Source organism: Furipterus horrens, unplaced genomic scaffold (genome assembly GCF_987537825.1).
Source record: "Furipterus horrens unplaced genomic scaffold, mFurHor1.1.pri manual_scaffold_7, whole genome shotgun sequence".
Taxonomy (NCBI): domain Eukaryota; kingdom Metazoa; phylum Chordata; class Mammalia; order Chiroptera; family Furipteridae; genus Furipterus; species Furipterus horrens.
Genome location: NW_028327177.1, coordinates 92,377,433 through 92,397,137, shown reverse-complemented (window position 1 = coordinate 92,397,137; position 19,705 = coordinate 92,377,433). Strand labels below are relative to the sequence as shown.

The window sequence follows — 19,705 nt, the reverse complement described above, 5'->3', positions numbered from 1 at the left end:
TCAGGACAGGAAACATTTGTGGAGGCAGTACACCTGAATGAGAAATCCATTCGCATCCCTGAGACCTGAGCAAGCTGGTTAAAACGTCTCCAAGGCTTAGGATCCTCCTCTGTGAGATGGGATCCTAATTGTGCCTACTTCATGGTGGGCATTAACTAAGACCCTTCGGGGATTGTAAATAATGCCGCAATTAACATAGGGGTGCAAAGCGGCCCAAGTGTCCATCAATAGATGGGTGGATAAAACAACTATGGAACATTTATACAATGGAATACTACTCAGCCATAAAAAGAAGAAAAATTTATCCTTTGCAACACTATGGATGGAACTGGAGAACATTATGCTAAGTGAAATAAGCCTGTCAGAGAAAGACAAATACCATATGAGTTCACTCATATGTGGAATCTAATGAACAAACTGAACTAATAAGCAAAACGGAGACACACTCATAGATAGAGTCCAAGCTGACAGCTAGTGGGTGAGGGGAGGTTAAGGGGAAGAGGGATTTAGCAAAAAAAATTTAAAGAACTCATGGTCATAGACAACAGTGTGGTGATTGCTGGCAAAAGAGGGGCATAAGAGGACTAAATGATAATGAAAAAAAACACAAATAAGATTTAAAAAAACAACCCTTTGGGGAATTTTCTCTGGTGCCTGCACAGAGCAAGCATTTGCTGAATGCCAGGCTTTCTTATTATCAATCTGCTCTTGTCACTTTCCCTCTTTTCCCATGGCTCCCCACCACCTTCAGCACAGGGTCCAGGCCCCTCAGTGGCCCTGCATGTGTGAATCATTGACCCCTTGCTCCCCATCTTGGATCTGGGCAGAGTTGAACCTTCTCATCACCATGCTGGGGAAGGCCTGGCCAGTTCTCTTGGGTTTAAGAATTGCTCTGAGCTGGGAATACATATATGGGGTCTGCCCAGGACAGGGGAGAAGATGAAGCATTTCCTTGGGGGCCCCCAACCCTCTGTCAACTCCCTCTTCCTCCTGTGAGTGCTCCTCAAACTCCGCTTCCAGGTCCCTCCCTGACCCCTCTCCTCGGTCCACCCTGGGCAGTGGCTGTGAGCCCCATATTGTGGACCCCTCCTGACTCCTGCATGCTCAGGTAGCCTCTCCTTGTTCCCTTCCTGGGGTAAGTTTGCCTCTCCATGGGGAGCTCAGAAGGGGCGTCAGGCTCCCCTAGTCCAAACCCTCCTCTTTACAGATGGGCAGGCTGAGGCCCTGGGGGAGGAGAGGTGTGGCTAAGGTGGGACCAGAAGTCAGGCTTCCTGACCCCTGCTCTGGGCTCCCTTCCCCCCGATGCAGGCTTCACCTCTATATCCATTTCTCTTTTTTCCACGCCTCACTTTCTTTTTACACTTTTGTCCTCTTCCTCCTTTTGGTACTTAAGTATCTGTGCATTTATATATATATATTTCCTTGCAAAATGGTCAAGGCCACTTCCTGCTGGGGGATTAGCCAGTCAGGCCACCCTGACCTCTGGGGTGGACGACAGCCGTGTGGTCCTCCCCACACTGCCATGTGTGTCCTTCCCAAGCCACTCCAGTCCTGATCATCCATCCCTGACACCACCCCCTGTCACTGGGTTAGGGAGGCTGCCAGGAACCCACCTGCTCAAAGGGGCTGTTATTCTTGATGCCTCTTGCTCCTAAGAAGACCCAGCTGTCCCGGAAGCCCAGTTGCTTTGCATAGGAGCTGCCCATGTTGGAGAAGAGCTTCCTGATTTCATCGTTCATTCTGCAGAGGACAAGCGAGGACAGTCAGGCAGTGGCCAGGAGAAGGGCAAGCTTCTCAAGGGCTCAACGCCCCTTCACCGTGTGCGACAAGCCTGTGGAGTCACCGCAGGAGAAACAGGGTGGAGGGGCCAGGACTCGCCTCCGAAGGCCACGAGAAGGGAGCTGGAGAGGTGTTAGGACAGTTTTGCTTCTATTTACAAATGTAATACATGTTCATTTGGAAAATTTTGATCATCACAAATTAACTAAAAATTACAGTCTCACCCCCTTGACATAATTAATCATTGTAAAATTTTAATATATTTCCTTCATGTCTTTTTCCCCCATGTGTCGTGGGATCATACCAACTCTTTTATAACCAGCTTTAAAAAAGAAATCCGCACCTGAGGATACATTCATTGATTCTAGAGAGAGAGGGAGGGAGAGAGAAAGGGAGGAAGAGGCGGGGAGAGAGAGAGAGAGCGAGAGCAAGAGAGAGAGAGAAAGATATGTAAGAGAAACATCGATTAGTTGCTTCCCATCTGTGCCCTGACTGAGGATTGAACCAAAAACCTAGGTATGTTCAGGGATCAAATCTGTAACCTTTTGGTGCACAGGGCAATGCTCCAACCAACTGAACCACCCAACCAGGGCTACCTACTGTTTTTTTTTTTTTTTGACTTAATACTAAAGGATGAACACCTGAAACTAATATAAAATAGTGTTGAATGTAAATTGTAATAAGAAATAAAATAAAAAATACCGAAGTATTCTTCTGTGTCCTTAAATATTTCCCACGTCACCATTTTTGATGCAGCATACGCTCTCAGGCACATACGGCGGTATGGCATGGTTTCTGCAGCGAGGCCGCTGTATCAGACCGGGAGAGTGTGTCCCGTTTTCACTGTCATAACCAAGGCTGTAATGAACCTCCCAGAGCCTCTCTTTGTGTGCTTGTCTGGTTATTTCCTTGGAAGAAGTTTCCAGAAGATGGGGCTGGTGGGGAGTTAGAAAAGGGATGGCAGGTTTGGGAGCATTTGGTTCCCTTTGGCGCCGAGCTTGGCGGGTGGAGACCCCCACTTACTTGGTCCCCGGGTCGTCATAGGAGGCCACTAACACCAACATATCCTCTGTAATTTCCTTAAGGAATTTCACCAGGAGCATGGGATCTGGGGGAGGAAGGAAAGCAAGGTGCTGGTCACTCAGGGGAGAGGCCGGTAGTCATTCTTGTTCTCCCTTAGTGCCCTAGTGATCCAGGCTCCATCTGCCACTCAGGGCCCAGCAGGAGGTGGTATCCCACCTGAGGAGTGAGGGCGTCCTCGCTCAGGTTGTCTGGGGGTGGTGCTGGGGTCTGACAGCTCCTCAGGGATTCTGGTGTGCAGCCAGGGTGAGAGCGGCTGACCTAAGGGCTGTGAGGGGCTTTTCCTCGGGGGACAGAGCTCAGTCTCTCTCTCAGAGCTGTGGGCTACCCCAGCTACCTCCTTCTATAGTGGTTAAGAGCCAGCCTAGCTTGTCTGTATTGACTTTACTTATTTTTTTAATTAAAGTATAGTTAACATATATTAATTTCACGTGTATAACACAGTGATCTGACATTTATACACATTAGACCACAATAAGTCTAGTAATCATCTGTCACTGTGCAAAGTTATCATCATATATTGACTCTGTTCCCTGTGCTGCACATTACCTTCCTGTGACTTACTTATTTTTTAACTGGAAGTTTGTACTTCTTATTCCCTGGAACCTTCAGCCATCCTCCTACCCCCACCCTCTGGCAGCCATCAGTCTGTTCTCAGTGTTCCTGAGTCTGTTTTGTTTTGTTTATTTTGTTTTTGATTTTTAGATTACAAATGTAAGTGAAATCATATTGTATTTGTATTTCTCTGTCTGACTTATTTCATTTAGTATAATATCGTGTAGGTCTACCCATTTTGTCAGAAATGGTAAGATTTTATTCTTTTTTATGGCTGAGTAATATTCCACTGCACGCGCATGTGTGCGCGCGCACACACACACACACACACACACACACTCTTCTTTATTCATTCATCTAGTGATGGACACCCGGGTTGCTTCTATATCTTGGCTTCTGTAAATAATGCTGCAATGAACATAACAGTGCATATGTCTTTTGGGATTTCTTTGGAGGGCACATCCACTGGGCTGTAGGCAACTGGGTCACTGAGAGAGAATGTTAGGCTCCTACAACTCTCCAGCTTACAACATGGAACAAGGCTCTATTTGCATCTTTGACACTGTTCTGCTCTGTGAAATATCTGCATCTGACAGAGAGCTGGCCTAGACACAGGGGGGCGGAGCATCAGCTCCCTGCTCCCTTCTAGGGCACTGATTAGTTTTGTTGTGCTTATTTTTATGACTAGAAAAGAAATAATTTGTTTCTACTTAGGGCAACAATATAATTTCCTTTGAAGAAATACTTATTTGGTTATAAAAGTGAGCCAATTTAAAGGAAAATACTAATAATGCAGATGGCTCTCTGGATATGGTGGAACTTGAGCAGGATGTTCTTGAATGTGCACCAATTATTGCAAGTTATTTAATCCGCACATCAATCTTATGAAGTGGACACTGTAGTTAGCTCTATTTTATAGATGATGAGGTGCAAGAGGTGCCACCTGCCTCAGGTTATGCAGCCTGAAGTCTCTGACTCTAGAGACTGGACCTTTTCCATATACCTGGCCCCAGGCTACCCAGAGCATCTTCAGGGTCCCACACAGAGAACAAATGAAGACCTCTGGCCCTCAGCCCACGGCCAGCCCCTGACGCTTCTCACGCCTGTCTCTGCTCCATCCTGCACCAGAAGGGGCCTTGCATGCCTGCATGTGGACACCCCAGTCTTCCTATGTAAGCTCCATCTATGTTAACCCCTTCAGCAACAGCTGCCCCTCGGTCCTGGGGGCTTGCCTGAAGACATCTGTGTGGGCCCTAGGGCAGGCTCCAGGTGGGATGTAGCTGGGGGAGGGCCACTGTGGGACTCTATGAAGCCCTGGGCCTGGGCATGGTCCCAGCTGCCAGTCTGTAAGGCTGCTGCTCTAGATCACCTTCCAAACAGGCCCCAGTTGTTACTTCCAGGCAGCAGGTTCCTATTTCCAAATTTCAGCCCCTCCCCTGTTCGCAAATACCAGAGGCTTCCTGCTCTCTGCTGCCTGGTGGCTTTCTACCCTCTTGGGCTCACGTGTTTAGGTGGGTGCAGTAAGGTAGGTTTTCCCTGGAGGTGGAGGCAAAGATGGGATTCAGGGGAGAAGGAACTCGGGTAATTGGCAGCAGGGATCCTTCCACTGTGTGAGGAGCTGGGGTAAAAGTGGTCATGTGCTCGGCACCCTGTGCTGTCTGAGCCCAGAGCTGGCCTGGTGATCAAAGGGACATGGAGGGAAACTGAGTCAGCCTGGGCTCCAAGAAGTGGGCTGAGCTGAATTCATTTGTTCCCATGGAAACCAGCTCTTGCAGCCCAGCTGCAAAGGGCCACCCTGCTGCCTTTCATTCCTTGCTGAGGCCCAGGACTAATTCTACCACATTTTGGAGGATGTCAGGAGTGTTGGGACAGAGTCCTGCCCCACCTCAGCTGCTGTGATGTCCTTGCCTCCAGCCCAGGCAGGTCAGTGCCCTGTCGCCTGGCTTTGCTCAGGGCAGGGAGGACCGTGGCTTCCTGCGGGGTAAGCTGTACATAGGGAAGCTCAGAAAGCATGCTTGTGTGGAGAGAGAAGAAAAGACAGCTGCAGAAACACAGCTTGGAGCCTCACAGCTTCCTTTGTGGGCCTTGGGAGGCCTTTTCCTGTCCTTTGGTCCACTGAAGACCTCTGAGGTCTGAAAATAAAATTCCCTTTATTGAGCAGAGCAAACTGGGCTGTATACCTCATCCGTAGCACAGATGCCTGGCCTCCAACTGCCAGCACCTGCATTTCTTTGCCTGAAGATCTTTGGTTTCCATATCTATTTTTGTACCCTGGGGAAGACTGCGGAATTAGGGGTGGGAGCCCCCAGTTCCCCTGCCCCTCCGGGATATCTCTGAGGCAGGTGTTCAACACTGGCTCCCGAGTTCCAATTGCCTGCACTGTTCAATCACTTGATAACACACTGTACAGGCTGCTTTCCTCTCTCTGTATCACTTCTCCACTGATATTTCCTGAGATCACCTCCTCCCACATAAAACATTGCACTTGAATCCTTGTCTCGGGATCTGTGCCTGGAGAGCCCAGGAGCCAGGAAAAAGGAGTTGCAAAGGCGGTAGGACGGCGCGAACGCCCCCACACGCCTTTCTGGTTGTCACCTGTGGAAACGAGCCAAGCCCTCCGGCACCCCGGTAGCTCCCGCGCCACAGCAAGCTCAGCCCACATTCGGCCGCATGGCCAGCAGAGGTGCCTACCTCCAGAGTACATGTCGAAAAAGCTCTGTCTCACCACCACTCCTGTGGATCCTAAAGGATGAGAGAACAGAACGGTTATTTGCTTTAATGTGTCATTCTGCTTGTCATTTTGTGGAAAATGAGTACTCTTTAGTCTAAGGTCTAGAGATAGAAAAATAATGGAATAAAATCAGGTCCTGTGGAAAGCATGCAGAACTAAGTAGGTGCCCAATGACTACTGGGCTGATGCGAGAGGTACAAGAGCGAGTGGAGGAAGGTCTCTGGAATGAATCGAATTTGACCAATCTGGGTCTATGTTCTGCCTTACTACTTCCTAATGTACGACTCAGGATTTTAACCTCAATTTTTGCATCTGAACTATGGGCCGGGGGAACTAAATGAGGTGTATTTAAAGTACATAGCATACAAGACACACTTTAGCGGCAAAATAGTAATGAAAATAACTACAGTAGTCATCATTATTCCAACCCAAATAGGAAATCTGCAACTGGAGTGCTCTGACTCTTGAAGGGAAAGAGATTTTCAGTGGGTTGAATCGTGCTCAGTGTCCTGAGTTCAGTAATCTCAATTGTGTTTTGTGGGTTTTGCAAATGGTCCCAGACCCAGAAGGGAGCCAGGTGCTCTGGAGGAAAATTGCAGTTCTTACTCTCTGCCACTAGATGGAGGTGTTGCAGAGGGGATGGCAGTTCTACATCTCACCAAAGGTCCCTCCCCCCTACTATAGTTTGTGAATTCCTGGAGTGTCGGGGTTGGGGGTGGAAGCTCACATTGCAAACCCTCCCGGATTCTTCCAGCCACTAACGTCCAAACCCTTGGGACATTTCATCTGGGGATATTGGAAGGGGGAATATGAACCTGTTAAGCTGAGATCATGTGCATTTGTGGATTTTTCTGGAATTAGGGGAAGGAGATGTAGTTTGAACAGTTTCTCAAAGTAATCTCCGCCCCCTAAAGGTTAAAAGCCACCAATCTTTAACAATCCTTTTGTTGAAGTGATTCCTTGGACTTCCCCAGAGCTGGCATACAGTAGGTGCTGTATAAATGTTTGGAGACATTTCTAATCTAGGGATGTAGTTCAGTGGAGTGATTAAGACCTGGAGTCAGCCAGATCTGGGTTAAAATGTGAGTGATTCTATTGGCTGTGTAACCTTGGGCAAATTGCCTAACCTCTCTGAGCTCTATTGCTTACCTGGAATGTGGGGATACTGAGCATGGTCCATTCTAGCAAGATGATGAGGTTAAATGAAATACTAGCTAGCTCACAGTAAATGCTCAATACATGTTAGCTTTTAGTATTGTTGATGGTTGTTTTATCTTTGGGCTTTGTGAGGGCTGAGGAAGGAGGCCCCAGTCAGAGCCCATCTCATCAGAATTCCAGAGGTCTTCTCCGCAGTGGTGCACTTGGGGGAAGAGAACACCAGCAGGTTGCAGCCTACATGCCTGAATGCTGCTCCGAGACAGCCCAGCAAGCCCTCCTTGCACGGCGGCCACCACTGGAGTGAGACAAGCCTTCCTCTCCTCCAGACTTTGGAGGAGGCCCACCCTTCCTGGCCTCCCACCCCTCCCAGCCCCCACCCTTCCTGAGCTCCCAGGAAGTTGTCCAGGGCTGCTCTCAGACCCCGCTCTGGCAGGCTCCTGGAAAATGCTCCTCTAGGAGGTTGAAGTCCTGCCCTGACACTTCCTAAGTGTGGTGGTGTGGTCACATGCCCCCCCCAAGCTTGACCTTTTCCCTCCTGAGCATCCGCTGTGCCCTTTTCCCATCTTTCCTGACCTCCATCCCAGGAGTGACTCTTAGATCCAGGGAAATGGCCTTTGTTCCCCATCTAAGAGCTGAGGGCAGAGCTGGTCCTTACTTGATCCCCGTAAACCCGTCCCCTCCTGAAACACGTCCCTGTCTCAGCCTTGGCCTGCAGTTGGCCTCCCAATTCATTGCCTGCTGGAGATGCCAGGTTAGTGGGGCTGGGGGCCTCCCCCTGGGCCTCCCGGCCTCTAGCCTCCCTACTGGAATGCAGGGCTGGGCTCAAAGCCTTACTGAGGCTCCTCAGTGTTCACTGCTTCAAGCCCACACTTTTTAGCAGACGCATAGCCCCTCCTCCTCTGGCCCTGCTGGCCTCTCCAGCCTCCTCTCACCACCGCCTGCTTCTCTGTTGCCGCCAGAAAGACCTGTGTGGACCCCACGGCCCTTTCCTCGCTCCTCGCTTTCCCGCTCCCAGCACATGCTGCCCCTGCCTGGAAGAAGCCTCTCCCACTTTTCTCCTGCCACCTCTACTATGGTCAGGCCTCAGCTGACCCTCCCCTCGCCCCCCCTGACTGCCCCTGCCCCCTGCTCTGTGTCCCAGCCCCCAGAGCTGGGCTTCTTTCTTCATAGATGCTCACTGCATTGTGAAGTTTGTGAACTTCGTGGACTCCCCAGGGGGTTGTGAAACCAGGGCCTGTTCTAGATCATAATTGACCCCCTAGTGCTCTGGCAGGGCCTGACCCACTGTAGCTGTTGTCAAAGTTGGTGGAATAAATGAATGAAGGTGTGCACTCAGCTTGTGATCTCATGTTGTCCTTTGTGGTTTCATGGTTGCTGGTTGAAACCTCAAGGAGAAGTGTGTCTTTCTGGGACAGGCACACGGGCAGCGGCCTGGCCAAGACTGTGGTGGGAACTGGTCTTTCATGTCTTCTATCCCACAGGCCAGCCAAGCCTCCCCTCCTGATACCACCTGTGACCCGGGGCTTGTGGAAGGAGCTGAGCCAGTGTCGGTTGAATAAACACATACCTGCCTTCTCCGAGCCCCCACCCCACCCCACCCCAGAGTGGAGGCTGTCTGGCGGGTGGATCAGCAACTCACCATTCACCAGGGCGATGTTCAGGCCCCTGCCCACGTTGTCTTTCACAGCGCTCATGATCCTGAAGAAGAAAAGCAAAGCAAAATACCACAGTCAGCCCCGGGTATTGAATGAGCCCTCTGCATCCGCGGCTCTGGAACTCAGAGGCCCACATGGCCCGATACAGGAGCATCTGGAAGCACACACAGTAGTTTGGGCCATCTGTTTTCTCCTGGAAATGAACAGTGGGCTCGATTCTCCAAGGAGTCACTCAAGGCTTGTCTGGACCAAAACGGTCTGCTCAGAGAAGGGGAAGAGCCCTTCCTGGGGCTCTGAGGTGCCAGCCCGCCCCCCCAGGCCTTGAGGAAGGCAGAACTCAGAACATCGCTGCTGTCCCCAGTGTCTGTGATGCCCCATGTGGAGCCTGCCTATGTCCCTGCCCGCCCAGTCCTCTGGTGTTCCTTGGGCAAACTGTCCTTCTCTGTCTCAGGCCACGTGGTTCTCAGGACTGACCCCTTCTCCAGGCTTGGACAGCAGCGCCTCCTGTGTCCCTGGAGTGACTAGGCCAGCCAACGAGACCCAGTCTGGGGACTTATACAAGGACAGTTCAGATGGGAAAGCTCTTTCCTGTGGGGCACTAGCTTGGGCTAATGTGTCAATGCAGCTGTGGTCTCCCTTCTTTCCACATGATGGAGCCTATTTTCAGTAAAGAAAACAATTTCATGACAGAGGAAAGAAGAGCTGAGGACGATATGAGAGGGAGCCCTGATGACATTGTTTGAACCCCTGGATGCAGCTGGTCCTAAAGCCCACTGTCTCTGGCCTTTTAGGCACATAGGACCACTGAGTTCCTTGCTTTGCCTAAGCGATTTGGAGTTAGGTTCAGAATCCTGATGAAAACCCCCGTCTCCGGCTACTTCTGTAGGATGAACTTGCTGTCCCATGGCCTTTACTACCTGGGTCTTTCTCTTGCATCTGCAAGTTCTGGTGCCTCCTGGGTTCAGACTTTGGTGCCTGGATCTTGATCTTGACCACTCCCCATAAGCATCCCCCTTCGTAGGAAGCCCAGAGCTTGGCTGCCATACAGACCTGAGTTCAAATCCTGACTCTACCATTAGTTAGCTGGGCGAGTCTGCCTGAGCCGAAACATCCTCAACTTTACAAAGGGGATTAAGGTGGTCACACCCTGGGAGTGCTGGGGAATTGAATGAGATGATGCTGTAAGCACTTAGCCAGGTGCTGGCAGACATGGAAAGCATTAGCGTTATCGTTACTTGTGACTCAACCACCTAGAATGAAAGGAAGCATGTGGAAGGTCCAGGCTGGTCTCAGCACCTGCGCTTGAAGCCTCTGAGTTAATGAACAAATGAATGGCTGAAATAAAACATACAAAATACAGGAATCCCTCTGGTACTTACATGTGGCCTTCGAAGCATATGGAGGGGCCCACGACGTTGGCAGCCCCACTAAGGATTTTAAATGCAAAGGCGTTGTTTGGGCAGGGCTTGCTGAGGTTACACTTGGTCTTCACGGGCCCTGGGGAGGGAACAGACAGCCCTGGTGGCAGCAGTTGTACATTGGACCCCCCGCCCTGAATTCGTTTTTGGGCTTCCTGTCGCAGCCCCAGCCCCGGCACAGTGCCTGGCTCAGCGCAGGCCCTTAGTAAGTGCATGTGGAGTAATGAGTGGTGGTAATAACAGTCACCGAGAAGAAGAGATTCTCTTGAGAACATTTCTGTGGGGCCACTGCAGCCTTTGAGCTCCCTCTCCTCCAGAGAGGCCCCTGCTGAGCACCTCCTGGGGGCCTAGCATGGTGGTGGTGGTGGGGGGGTGCGTCTCTCACCCTTGGGCAAGCCTTTAACCTCCTTGCACCTCAACCTCCTTGTCTGTGAAATGGGGTAACTGTGGTGGCTCCCCACAGGGTTCTTGTGAGGAAGAAGTGAGCACAGGTTACTACTGACTATTCTTCTTATCGTCACCTAGTCATCACTCGCTTATTGAGCACCTGCTCTGGGCTGGACTCTAAGGTACCACAGGGAACAGGTAGCAGTGCTGGGCCTCCCACTCAGTGCCCAGCACAGTCCTTGGAACCCACTGAGGGCTCACTGTGTGGCACCTCTGTTAAGACCTGCGTCCTCTCCACATGGCCCTCACAGGGCCGACCGGGAGGCCCATGAAAGGCGGGACGCGTGGGTGGGACCCCACACACAGCTGTGGAGCCACTCAGCCTTCGGCAGGCTTTCTGTGAGCTGGGCTGTCAGCTTTCGCCCTCAGCCTGGCAGGTTCTAATTTATACTAATGGGCGTTTTTAACACCAGCTGAAGCTGTGACGGTAACACGAGGGAGGACTGGTAAACATGGCATTAGAGAAAATTCACCTGCCAAGGGAAAGCGGCGCCTGGGCAGCGCCTCTCCCCTCCAGCCCCTGCTGCGGTGGTGTGTGCTCGGGGCAAACCCACAGGCTTCCTTGGAGAAGCTGGCAGAGGCCCAGGGCTTGCTGTGTGCTAGGCACGGGGGGCAAATTCTTTCGACTTATTATCTTGTGAAGTCATTTCAGTAGCTCCTGTGCCTGGCACAGAGTGAGCACTCAGTAAATGTTCATTGGATGACCACACACAGCCCAAGGCCGGGAGGGAGGATGTGCTCGGGATGAATAGCTCTCCAGTGCCCTTGTCAGTTTGTGGAAAGTCTCTGTGTGAGTCAGGAAGAAGGGCCCCTCTGAGGGGACACAGCCCACTGGTGCCAGGCTTGGCAAGCCCATCCACCTCTGACTAGGAAAAGGTGTCCCTTCCTAGGAGCGAATGCAGCCCAGGCCAGGTTGCCCTGCTGGGTTTTGGTCCCCTTGGCTGAGTTTGCAGACCTGGTGATCTGAGTGGAATGCCTGTCCTAGGCTGTTTGTCCCCTCACCCTGAGTTTCAGCATGCCCACCTGAGGGGTGTAACCAGAGCTCAACTGGGACATGATCGCCAGAGTGAGGGCTGGGAGGAGAGACCCCTGAGGGGCTGTTCAGGAGAGAGTGGGTGTCCAAGCCTCTGGCTCAGGAGGGAGAAGGCTGGAGACGGGGACAAGGACCCTCCACAGAGGGGCCCAGCCCCTGCCAGCAGGACTGGCTGAGGACATAGCTGGGGACGGGGTTCTTTTAAGAGCCTTGCAGCCCTACCTCTGACTACCTGCCCCATCACAGAGAGGCCAGTTTGCTGTTGAGACCAGCGGGTCTCACCTATGCTGGAGGGGTTTTCCTAGGCCCCAGGAACCACCTGAGAGTTTGCGCAGAGCCTAATCAACTGCAGCTAAGTCTGGTAAACCTGATGTCAACAGGTTGACTTAAGCAGGCTTTCCCAGAATTGATTTTCTGACCATCCAGCCTTCACAGCCAAGCTGAGGGATGAAGAGGACGGTGCCCAGGGGTCCCAGCCACTGGGAGGCAGGGGATTTGCTCTCTGGGTTTGGGCTTAGGGGCTGCCCCACCAGCTGCCCCACCCCTGTGGGAGCTCCTAGTGCTGCTGCTCAGGACACGACACTGAGCACTAGAGGGGGCACATCAGCAAGGTTGGGCTGCTCTTCAGCAACTGGCGGTGTGACTTGCCAGAAATCTCTCCCTTTACCTTTGCCAACTGTACAATGAAGAAGTTGGTTTAGAGAGCTGTGAAACAGGCTTCCTCTTAATGTCAAAGGATTACTATTGGAGGCTCTTTGTGGATTTGGAGGGAAGAGTGCTGGGACTGACTGATGACGTCTACTGCGGGAGCAGGCGAGGCGGGAGGCAGCGTGTGCCTCTGCCATCTTCCCAGCAGATGACATCTGAGTGTTCAGCACCAAGATGCTATGACTCCGTGTGCACTTCAGAAGATGACTGAGGAGGCCTCAGGGAGGTGGGGCTGGGGTGTAGGGTGTGTGGTTTGTATCCAGTCTTGCGGCCGTTGCTCTCTGTGATCCCACAGTGCCCTGGGCCTCTGGGCCTCCCAGCCTCTCAATCAGGTGTGTCGCCTTCCTGGAGCTGCTTCCCTCCTCAGCCACCAACGTGTCGGGGTGAGAGAGGGGGACCTGGTGGTGTTGCCTTGTAAGGAGGTGCTGAGAGGGTGGACTTTGGACTATATGGGGAGGCTGACTCCCACTATGCAACTTACAGCTCCGTTGCCTTGGCCAAGAGGGTTCACCTCTCTGAGCCTCAGTTTCCTCATCTATGAAATGGGGATAAATAATTGCAGCACCTACATGGGCCTGTGGTGAGGATTTCATGAGATGTCTGTAAAGTTCTGGATACACTGTCTGGCATGCATTTGGCACTCGATCATTGTTACCATGGCTGTCCTCCCTTCCACGTCCTCTGCACCTCTGCTGTCCAGACGTCTGCAGTGTCCAGCATTTGAGGTGTCAGCGTGTCTGCCCCCCCTGTGCTCTCTCCACTCTCCACTCCTCACACTCCCGACTCTGCAGCCAAGGTCTCCACTGAAGCCCCAGCATTCCTACCTCTGGGCCGTTCCCACCTCCACAAGGCACAGCTGAAGAGTCACCTTCTCTCTGATGCCTTCCTGACCCCATCCCATTGGAAGGGGTGGCTCTCCTGTAGCCTAGAACAATTTGCCCCATCTCTCTGGGCACAACTGGCACTTCTACCCCAACAGACAATCAGCACTCCCTTCTGTTTGCCCCTGGGAATGCCTGTGGTGCCTGATATGGTGCTGGATGGTACTTGGAAGCAGGCAGGGACCATGAACCAAGCTTGGGGTCATTGCATTGGTGGTAATAAGCACAGCCTCCATCTTCAGGGCTCCCAGCTGGATGGGGGTAGTCAGAGAGAGGACCACAGTCTAGGCTGCAAGGTGGGGGGGACTGGGAACAGGGACAGCTGAGCTGCTCCTATCAGTGTGAGTGGCTGGGAAGGAGCCATCCCTGCCACAGGGCTCGGGCTTCAGAAGACACGTTGGACTATGGGAGAAGAGAGCCGGACAGGTTCTGGAAAAGGAGGTTTTTCTGGGACCTGCGAGGCTGGGGCTAGAGACCCTGGGTCATCACACTCTAAGGCAAAGAGAGTACTGAGGAGATACTTACGGCTCTCCTTGGGGAGTGAACCTGCTGGAGAGAAGACGGAAGAATCTGGTTAGAGAAGAAGTGCTTTGGGCCCTAGCTACAGGGTGGAGGTTGGGGGCTGGGGGCTGGGAAGCAGGAAGAAGGGAACTCTGAGTGGTGTTGCCTGGCTGAGCAGAGCCCTCCTCTCACAGTGGGTATCAAAATGAGCTAGAAGTCCCATCTCATCCAGAGTCTTTCCTCACTTGCCACTGACATCCCTTCAGACAGACAGACACACACACACACACGAGCACATACACAGGCACACACATGTGCACACACATGCAAATGCAGGCACAGCACCCCCCACACAAGCACACATGCACACAAGGCATGTACATGTACACAGAACATATGTGTGCACTCATGAACACATGAACACACAGACATGTGACTATCATTAAAAAGAAGCAAGGCTCTGTTGTGAGACCCCCTGGAGTCTGAGCCCTAATCCTGGCTGTGGGATGGGTGTGAGCTCTCCTGACTGCACAGCAGGGCCGTCATATACCCCCTCGCAGGCACGGAGAAGACCCAGTGAGGGCCAGCTGTTAGGGCCCGGCCCAGCGCCCGGTGCCCAGCCCCAGTGTTGGTCAGCCATGTCAGTGTTGCTTTCCTGACGTCCCCCAGCACTGACTGCCTGCACTGGGCCTTAGGACCCATGCTCACCTCCTGATACCTTATTCACACTGTATCCTGCTTGTTTCTGTGGTTCTGTGTTAGGCCTCCCACTACACTGGCAGTGAGTCCTAGAGGACAGGGCCCCAGTGGCCACAGAACTTCTGGGGTGGGAACTCTCCTTTTTGGGGGCACCTCCACACTGAAACACTTTCTATTTGGTCATCAGGGGGGCTGTTCATCCTGAGTGTCCCTACTACCTGTCTCCAAGACTTCAGGACTAGGATGGGACCCAGGCTGGACCAGTCCTAATAGTACATTCCTGTGGAGACAGCCCTTCCCGGGAGTGAAATGTAGCCCTCGGGGAGAGAGAGGTGTGAATTTCAGCTCAGTTGAAGATGAGTATCTGGACAGGTGGTAGCCAGCACACTTGCTTAGAGAGAAAGATGCCCATGGAATGAGGTTTAGTATCAACAAGCAGAACTCAGGGACATTTGCTGGCTTTGTGGCGGCCCCTAGATCTAGCCACACCTGGAGCCCAATATCCTTGGCCTTCCCAATTATATGACAGAGGGCACCCATTGTGTTTAAACCAGTTAGAGTTGGGTTTGTCACTCCCAGCTGAAGGAACCCTGCCTAATCTGCCAGGTAAGTCAGGAGTTCTCCGTCTCCTGGTTTCTGTGCTCTTGACCCCTGTGGTGATTGGGGAAAGCCAATGAATAAATATATTCCCAATTTCTTGAGACACTTAGTACTTCCTACTGTAACAGGTTGCAAGTTATTATATCATAAATAAAATAGATTGGATTGGAAAGAGAACCAACTAAATATCAATATATAGTAAAATTTTTAAAATAAATTTGTACTATAGTAATATATGTGCTTCTATATTAACATATAAACTACAAAGTGGGTGTCTGTGCAACAAGGTTAGGAACTTCTGCAGTAAATGAAAGTCACCTCTTCCTGTGCCTGGACACTAATGGGTTTTGACTGTCACTTTTCCCACTGGGTACATTTCCTGCCACTGTAAGCATTTCTCGAGGCTCTGGATCCTGTTAACACACTCTTGTTTTTGTATATTCTGTAATCAAGTCTGTTTGTCTCCCCGGCAACTGGGGCCACGTGTTCCTTATTTCAGGGTCTGGGACCTAACGTAGACTAGGCGCTTGATGATTTTGTTTGGAGGTGTTGACATGTCAGGTAGTTGAGTTCTAAGAGGGAAATAATTTGTGGGGTCCCCTTTCGAACACTGCCCCCTCTCCCACCTCTGCCTGGGGCTCTCTCCTCTAGAGGACACCCCTGATCTCCACTCCTGCTCTGAGCTTCTATCACTGACCTGGGCCCATCTCCTCAAAGGCCATCAGCACAGCCAGTCAATCTCAGGTCCATTATAGCCACGCCCTGGGCCTGGGACATGGGGGCCATTTTACATCTGTGTGAATCACCCCAACCTGGGTATGAACCATGGTTGACAAGCGGATGAGGTAAGGAATGTCTGAAACTCCGCTGTGGGGAATTTGTATTAAAAACAGAGCGACTGGCTTTCCACTGCTGTGAGGCTACCTGGGCCACTAGAGGTTATTATGTTTGACTGTGTCATCGGAGGTGGTTCCTGGTCTTTGAGGAGGACAGTCAGAGATGTAAATTCCTTCCCTTTCTCTCCTTTCTTTGATAAGATTTGGATCTGTGAATCTTGGGTTCCCATTCTTATTCTGACATCTACAAGGGGAATTTGGGTGAATTTCTTAATTTCCCTTAGTCAGCTTCTGTTTTCTCAAATCACACATAAAGCCACAACATGAGGTCATGCATGAGTCCACTCCACAACCACACCGTGGATCACCCCACAGGGCATTTGTACAGATTAAATGAGACTATGCATGTAAAGCAGCTGGCATCTGTCACCTGTCCATCGTCCATCCATCTGTTCACCCATCCATTCATCACTCATTCATCCATCCACCCATCACCCATCTATCCATCCACTTTTCTTTCACTTATCAAATGTTGGTTTTTTTTTTTTTTCTTTTTTAAGATCAGCTCTGCATGGAGTGCTAGAGAGATAGATATACACAAGATAAAATCCTTGCCTTCAGGAAATTCACATTCCAGAGGGTGGAGATAGAAAACAATCCAGTAAACAAATAAATAAATGTCATTGATGATCATGCTTTAAAGGAAACAGGCTGACATGAGAGAAGCTCAGGTAGAAGGAGGAGGGGATGTGGCTGGAGCTAGAGTGGTCAGGGAAGACATCTCTGAGGGGGCAACATTTGAGCAGACACCTGAAGGCTGACAGGAGCTGGCCATAGGGAGATCTGCCTGAAGAGGGTCCCAGGCAGAGGGAACAGCAAGTGCAGGTGGAAGCCACTCAGGGCACAGACAAGTTTTGCCTTTCCCTTCTCCCTTTATTTTCATCCTCCTTCTGTCCTTCCTTCTTAGGTCACGTTTCCAAACTAGCCTTTGATGTAGGCATATACTTTGGCCAGGGACTTGGGACACTTCCCTGTTCCCCATGGGCTCCAGGTTTTTGACAGCCTGGGACATCTTCTCTCTCCTTCCACCCCCCCATGGCTGGGGTCCCAAAAGCAAGCCCACACCCTGTCAGTGTCTCTGGGGTCACCGGAGATGGAGGGAAAAATGGATCCTTGGCCCTTAGCCCTGATCCACAGGCCCCGCCCCCAGCAGTGAGCTGCACTCACCCAGCCAGCGGGGCAGACGGATGGTTTTCAGGCTGAAGCTGTTATAGCTGCGGATAATGATCCACGAGGTGATCAGGACAAAGGTGAGGGCCAGGAAACGAAGCAGTACTGCAGAGTAAGGAGACACCGGCATGAGACCACAGCGCCTGGCCACATCACAAGGCCATGTAGTGTGACCACATGTGAGTCCTTGCTGGATCCCCACAGTAAAACCACGTCACAAGACCCCATGTTGTAGGTCCACACCACACCTGCACTGTGGACCAGTCCACAGGCCCACAAGGTGAGACCAGTGTGAACCATGCGATGATACAATGGTGAGATCCTGCTGCAAGATGACGTGACCACATTCTCCCAGTGGGACCAGCAGGAGAGAAAGTTAGAAATGTACCATCCTGGAGCCCCCCAGGGAGAGAATCTCTAGGGGTGAGGCCTGGGAACCTGCAGCAGGTGGGCAGGAGGCAGGCTCTGCTGTAGGCAGCCCTGGGAGTGAGCAACAGAAGGCAGGAAGGCTGTGTCTGGTGCTTGAGGCAGCCACCCACTGCTGTGTGACCTTGGACAGGAGCTTGGCCCCTCTTAGATGGAGTCTCTCAGTTGCAGAGTGGACGTGGTAACACCCTTGCCACTGAGCCCATGGCTTATGGGGAGAAATGTGATAGTCGTCACTGGTAGGCAGCCTCCAAGGTGGCTTGGGGAGTGGGGTTGGTCCTCACATTTTCTATTGACTCCCCCTGAGAGCCACGAAAAATAACCACATGAAGCTCTTGATAAGAATATACACTGGCCTTGTGCAGTGGCCCTCCCTGCCTCACAGATAGATTGCTGCCTGCCCCCTGCCCCCCCCAGCCATCATTAGAGAGCAACCCCACGCATGGGACGGACCACCCTGAGCTCCCGGTGCCTTTCCTCACTCTTCCATGAGGGCGGGAGGTGGACTCCAACACACCTCCCCGCCTAGGGACTCTGGTGCCTGCTGCTGCCTCCTGAATCCAATCGAACCATCAGGCAACTTCCCTACTTACTCTTCACCTGTCCTCCCTCTCAGCATCGCCCTTCTCATTAGTGCTGAATTCAGCTCTGTGGCCTCAAGCTACCTGGGATGGGCAAGAAGGCCCCCTGGATCCTATGGGGTGGAGCTCAGGTTTGTGTGGGGGTCCCTCATCGTCTAGGACACAGTGTGGCATAGGCACCCACAAATCCAATTGGGGATCACATTCCACAGCATTCATTTTGTACCAGGCACCGTGCCAACAGCTTTTACATACATTATTGCAGTTCATCCTCACAGCAACCCTCAGGGCTGGATTCTACTGATCATTCCCATTTTACAGATGAGGAAACTGAGGCTCAGAGAGGTGGTGACTTGGCTAGTAAGTGACAGAGGTGGGATTTGAACCCAGGGTGGTAAGCTGACTTTGAAACTTGTGTTCTTAACCCCCTGACAGCTGTTTGGGAATGTCAATGAACTACTGTATGTTCATCTCCTATTTGGTGCCTCAGTTTCTCTCTATGTACAAGGGATGTACAGCACGAAGGTGTACACTAAAAGGCAGAGGCTTCTCCTCATGCCCAGCCCTCTGATATGAGGATTCTACAAGAGCCTACCTTGAAGTGAATATTTTGTCCCTGATTTTCAACCAGGGTCAGGTGTTTCCACAATAAGGAACCCCCATGGTCCCAGCTGAGTGGGGTCACTTTGCCAAAGTTTCTCCAGCCTTTCAGCCTAGAGGCAGAAAGTCGCCTCTTCCACTCCTCTAGGCTAACCGTGGATTGGTTTCCTCCTGGAATTCCGGCCTGACCATTTGAGGAAGATACAACCAAATGACCTCCAAGTCCAAGACAGGTGAACTCTGCTGACAGAAAAATGATTCCCAAACCAATTTCGGACCTCAACTTTGGGCCTTAGAACCCTCATTCCTGGTCCTACCTGATATTCTCATCCTGTTCAGGCGAGCAGTGACTTGGGGTCAGGGTTAGCCTGTGGAGAGAAGAAAATTGAATTGGAAACCAGTACGTGGGGTTTGAAAGTGAACAAGACTGAAGATTAGGAATGGGTACTTCTAACTGAGGTCATGATCCCTTCAGTTCGGTTCCTCACCATCTGCCAGAAGAACAGGGGAGCAGTTCTCACCTCTCCTTCACTTTTGCCCCTGGAGTTTTATATTCAACATATCTTTTACAGAGGCAGGTGCAGTTTGCTAGCCACTGTCTCTTGGAGAATTGATTTATCCATGCATACATGCATCCATCCATCCACCCATTCATTTGTGCATCTGCTCATCCATCCACCAGTCAGCCGAGAGACATTGAGCTAGTTAGCCCCATTGAAACCACCAGGGAGCAGAACTCAAGAGATCTTTGCTGAGGTAGCAAAATGAAGAGCAATCAGGACCTGCA

At 51.5% G+C, this 19,705-nt stretch overlaps 1 protein-coding gene across 1 annotated transcript in view; it reads right to left on the bottom strand.

Annotated features, from left to right (window-relative positions):
- Window positions 1-19,705, bottom strand: part of FAM3D (FAM3 metabolism regulating signaling molecule D) — a 33,753-nt gene that overhangs the window by 3,199 nt on the left and 10,849 nt on the right. The window contains exons 2-9 of the mRNA XM_090282943.1: window positions 19,236-19,286; window positions 17,309-17,416; window positions 13,971-13,994; window positions 10,338-10,455; window positions 8,943-9,001; window positions 6,106-6,156; window positions 2,803-2,887; window positions 1,614-1,740 (exon numbers count right to left, since the gene is read on the bottom strand). Coding sequence (XP_090139069.1) covers window positions 1,614-1,740; window positions 2,803-2,887; window positions 6,106-6,156; window positions 8,943-9,001; window positions 10,338-10,455; window positions 13,971-13,994; window positions 17,309-17,416; window positions 19,236-19,248 — 585 coding nt within the window. The 5' untranslated portion in view covers window positions 19,249-19,286. The remainder of the gene's footprint in view (window positions 1-1,613; window positions 1,741-2,802; window positions 2,888-6,105; window positions 6,157-8,942; window positions 9,002-10,337; window positions 10,456-13,970; window positions 13,995-17,308; window positions 17,417-19,235; window positions 19,287-19,705) is intronic.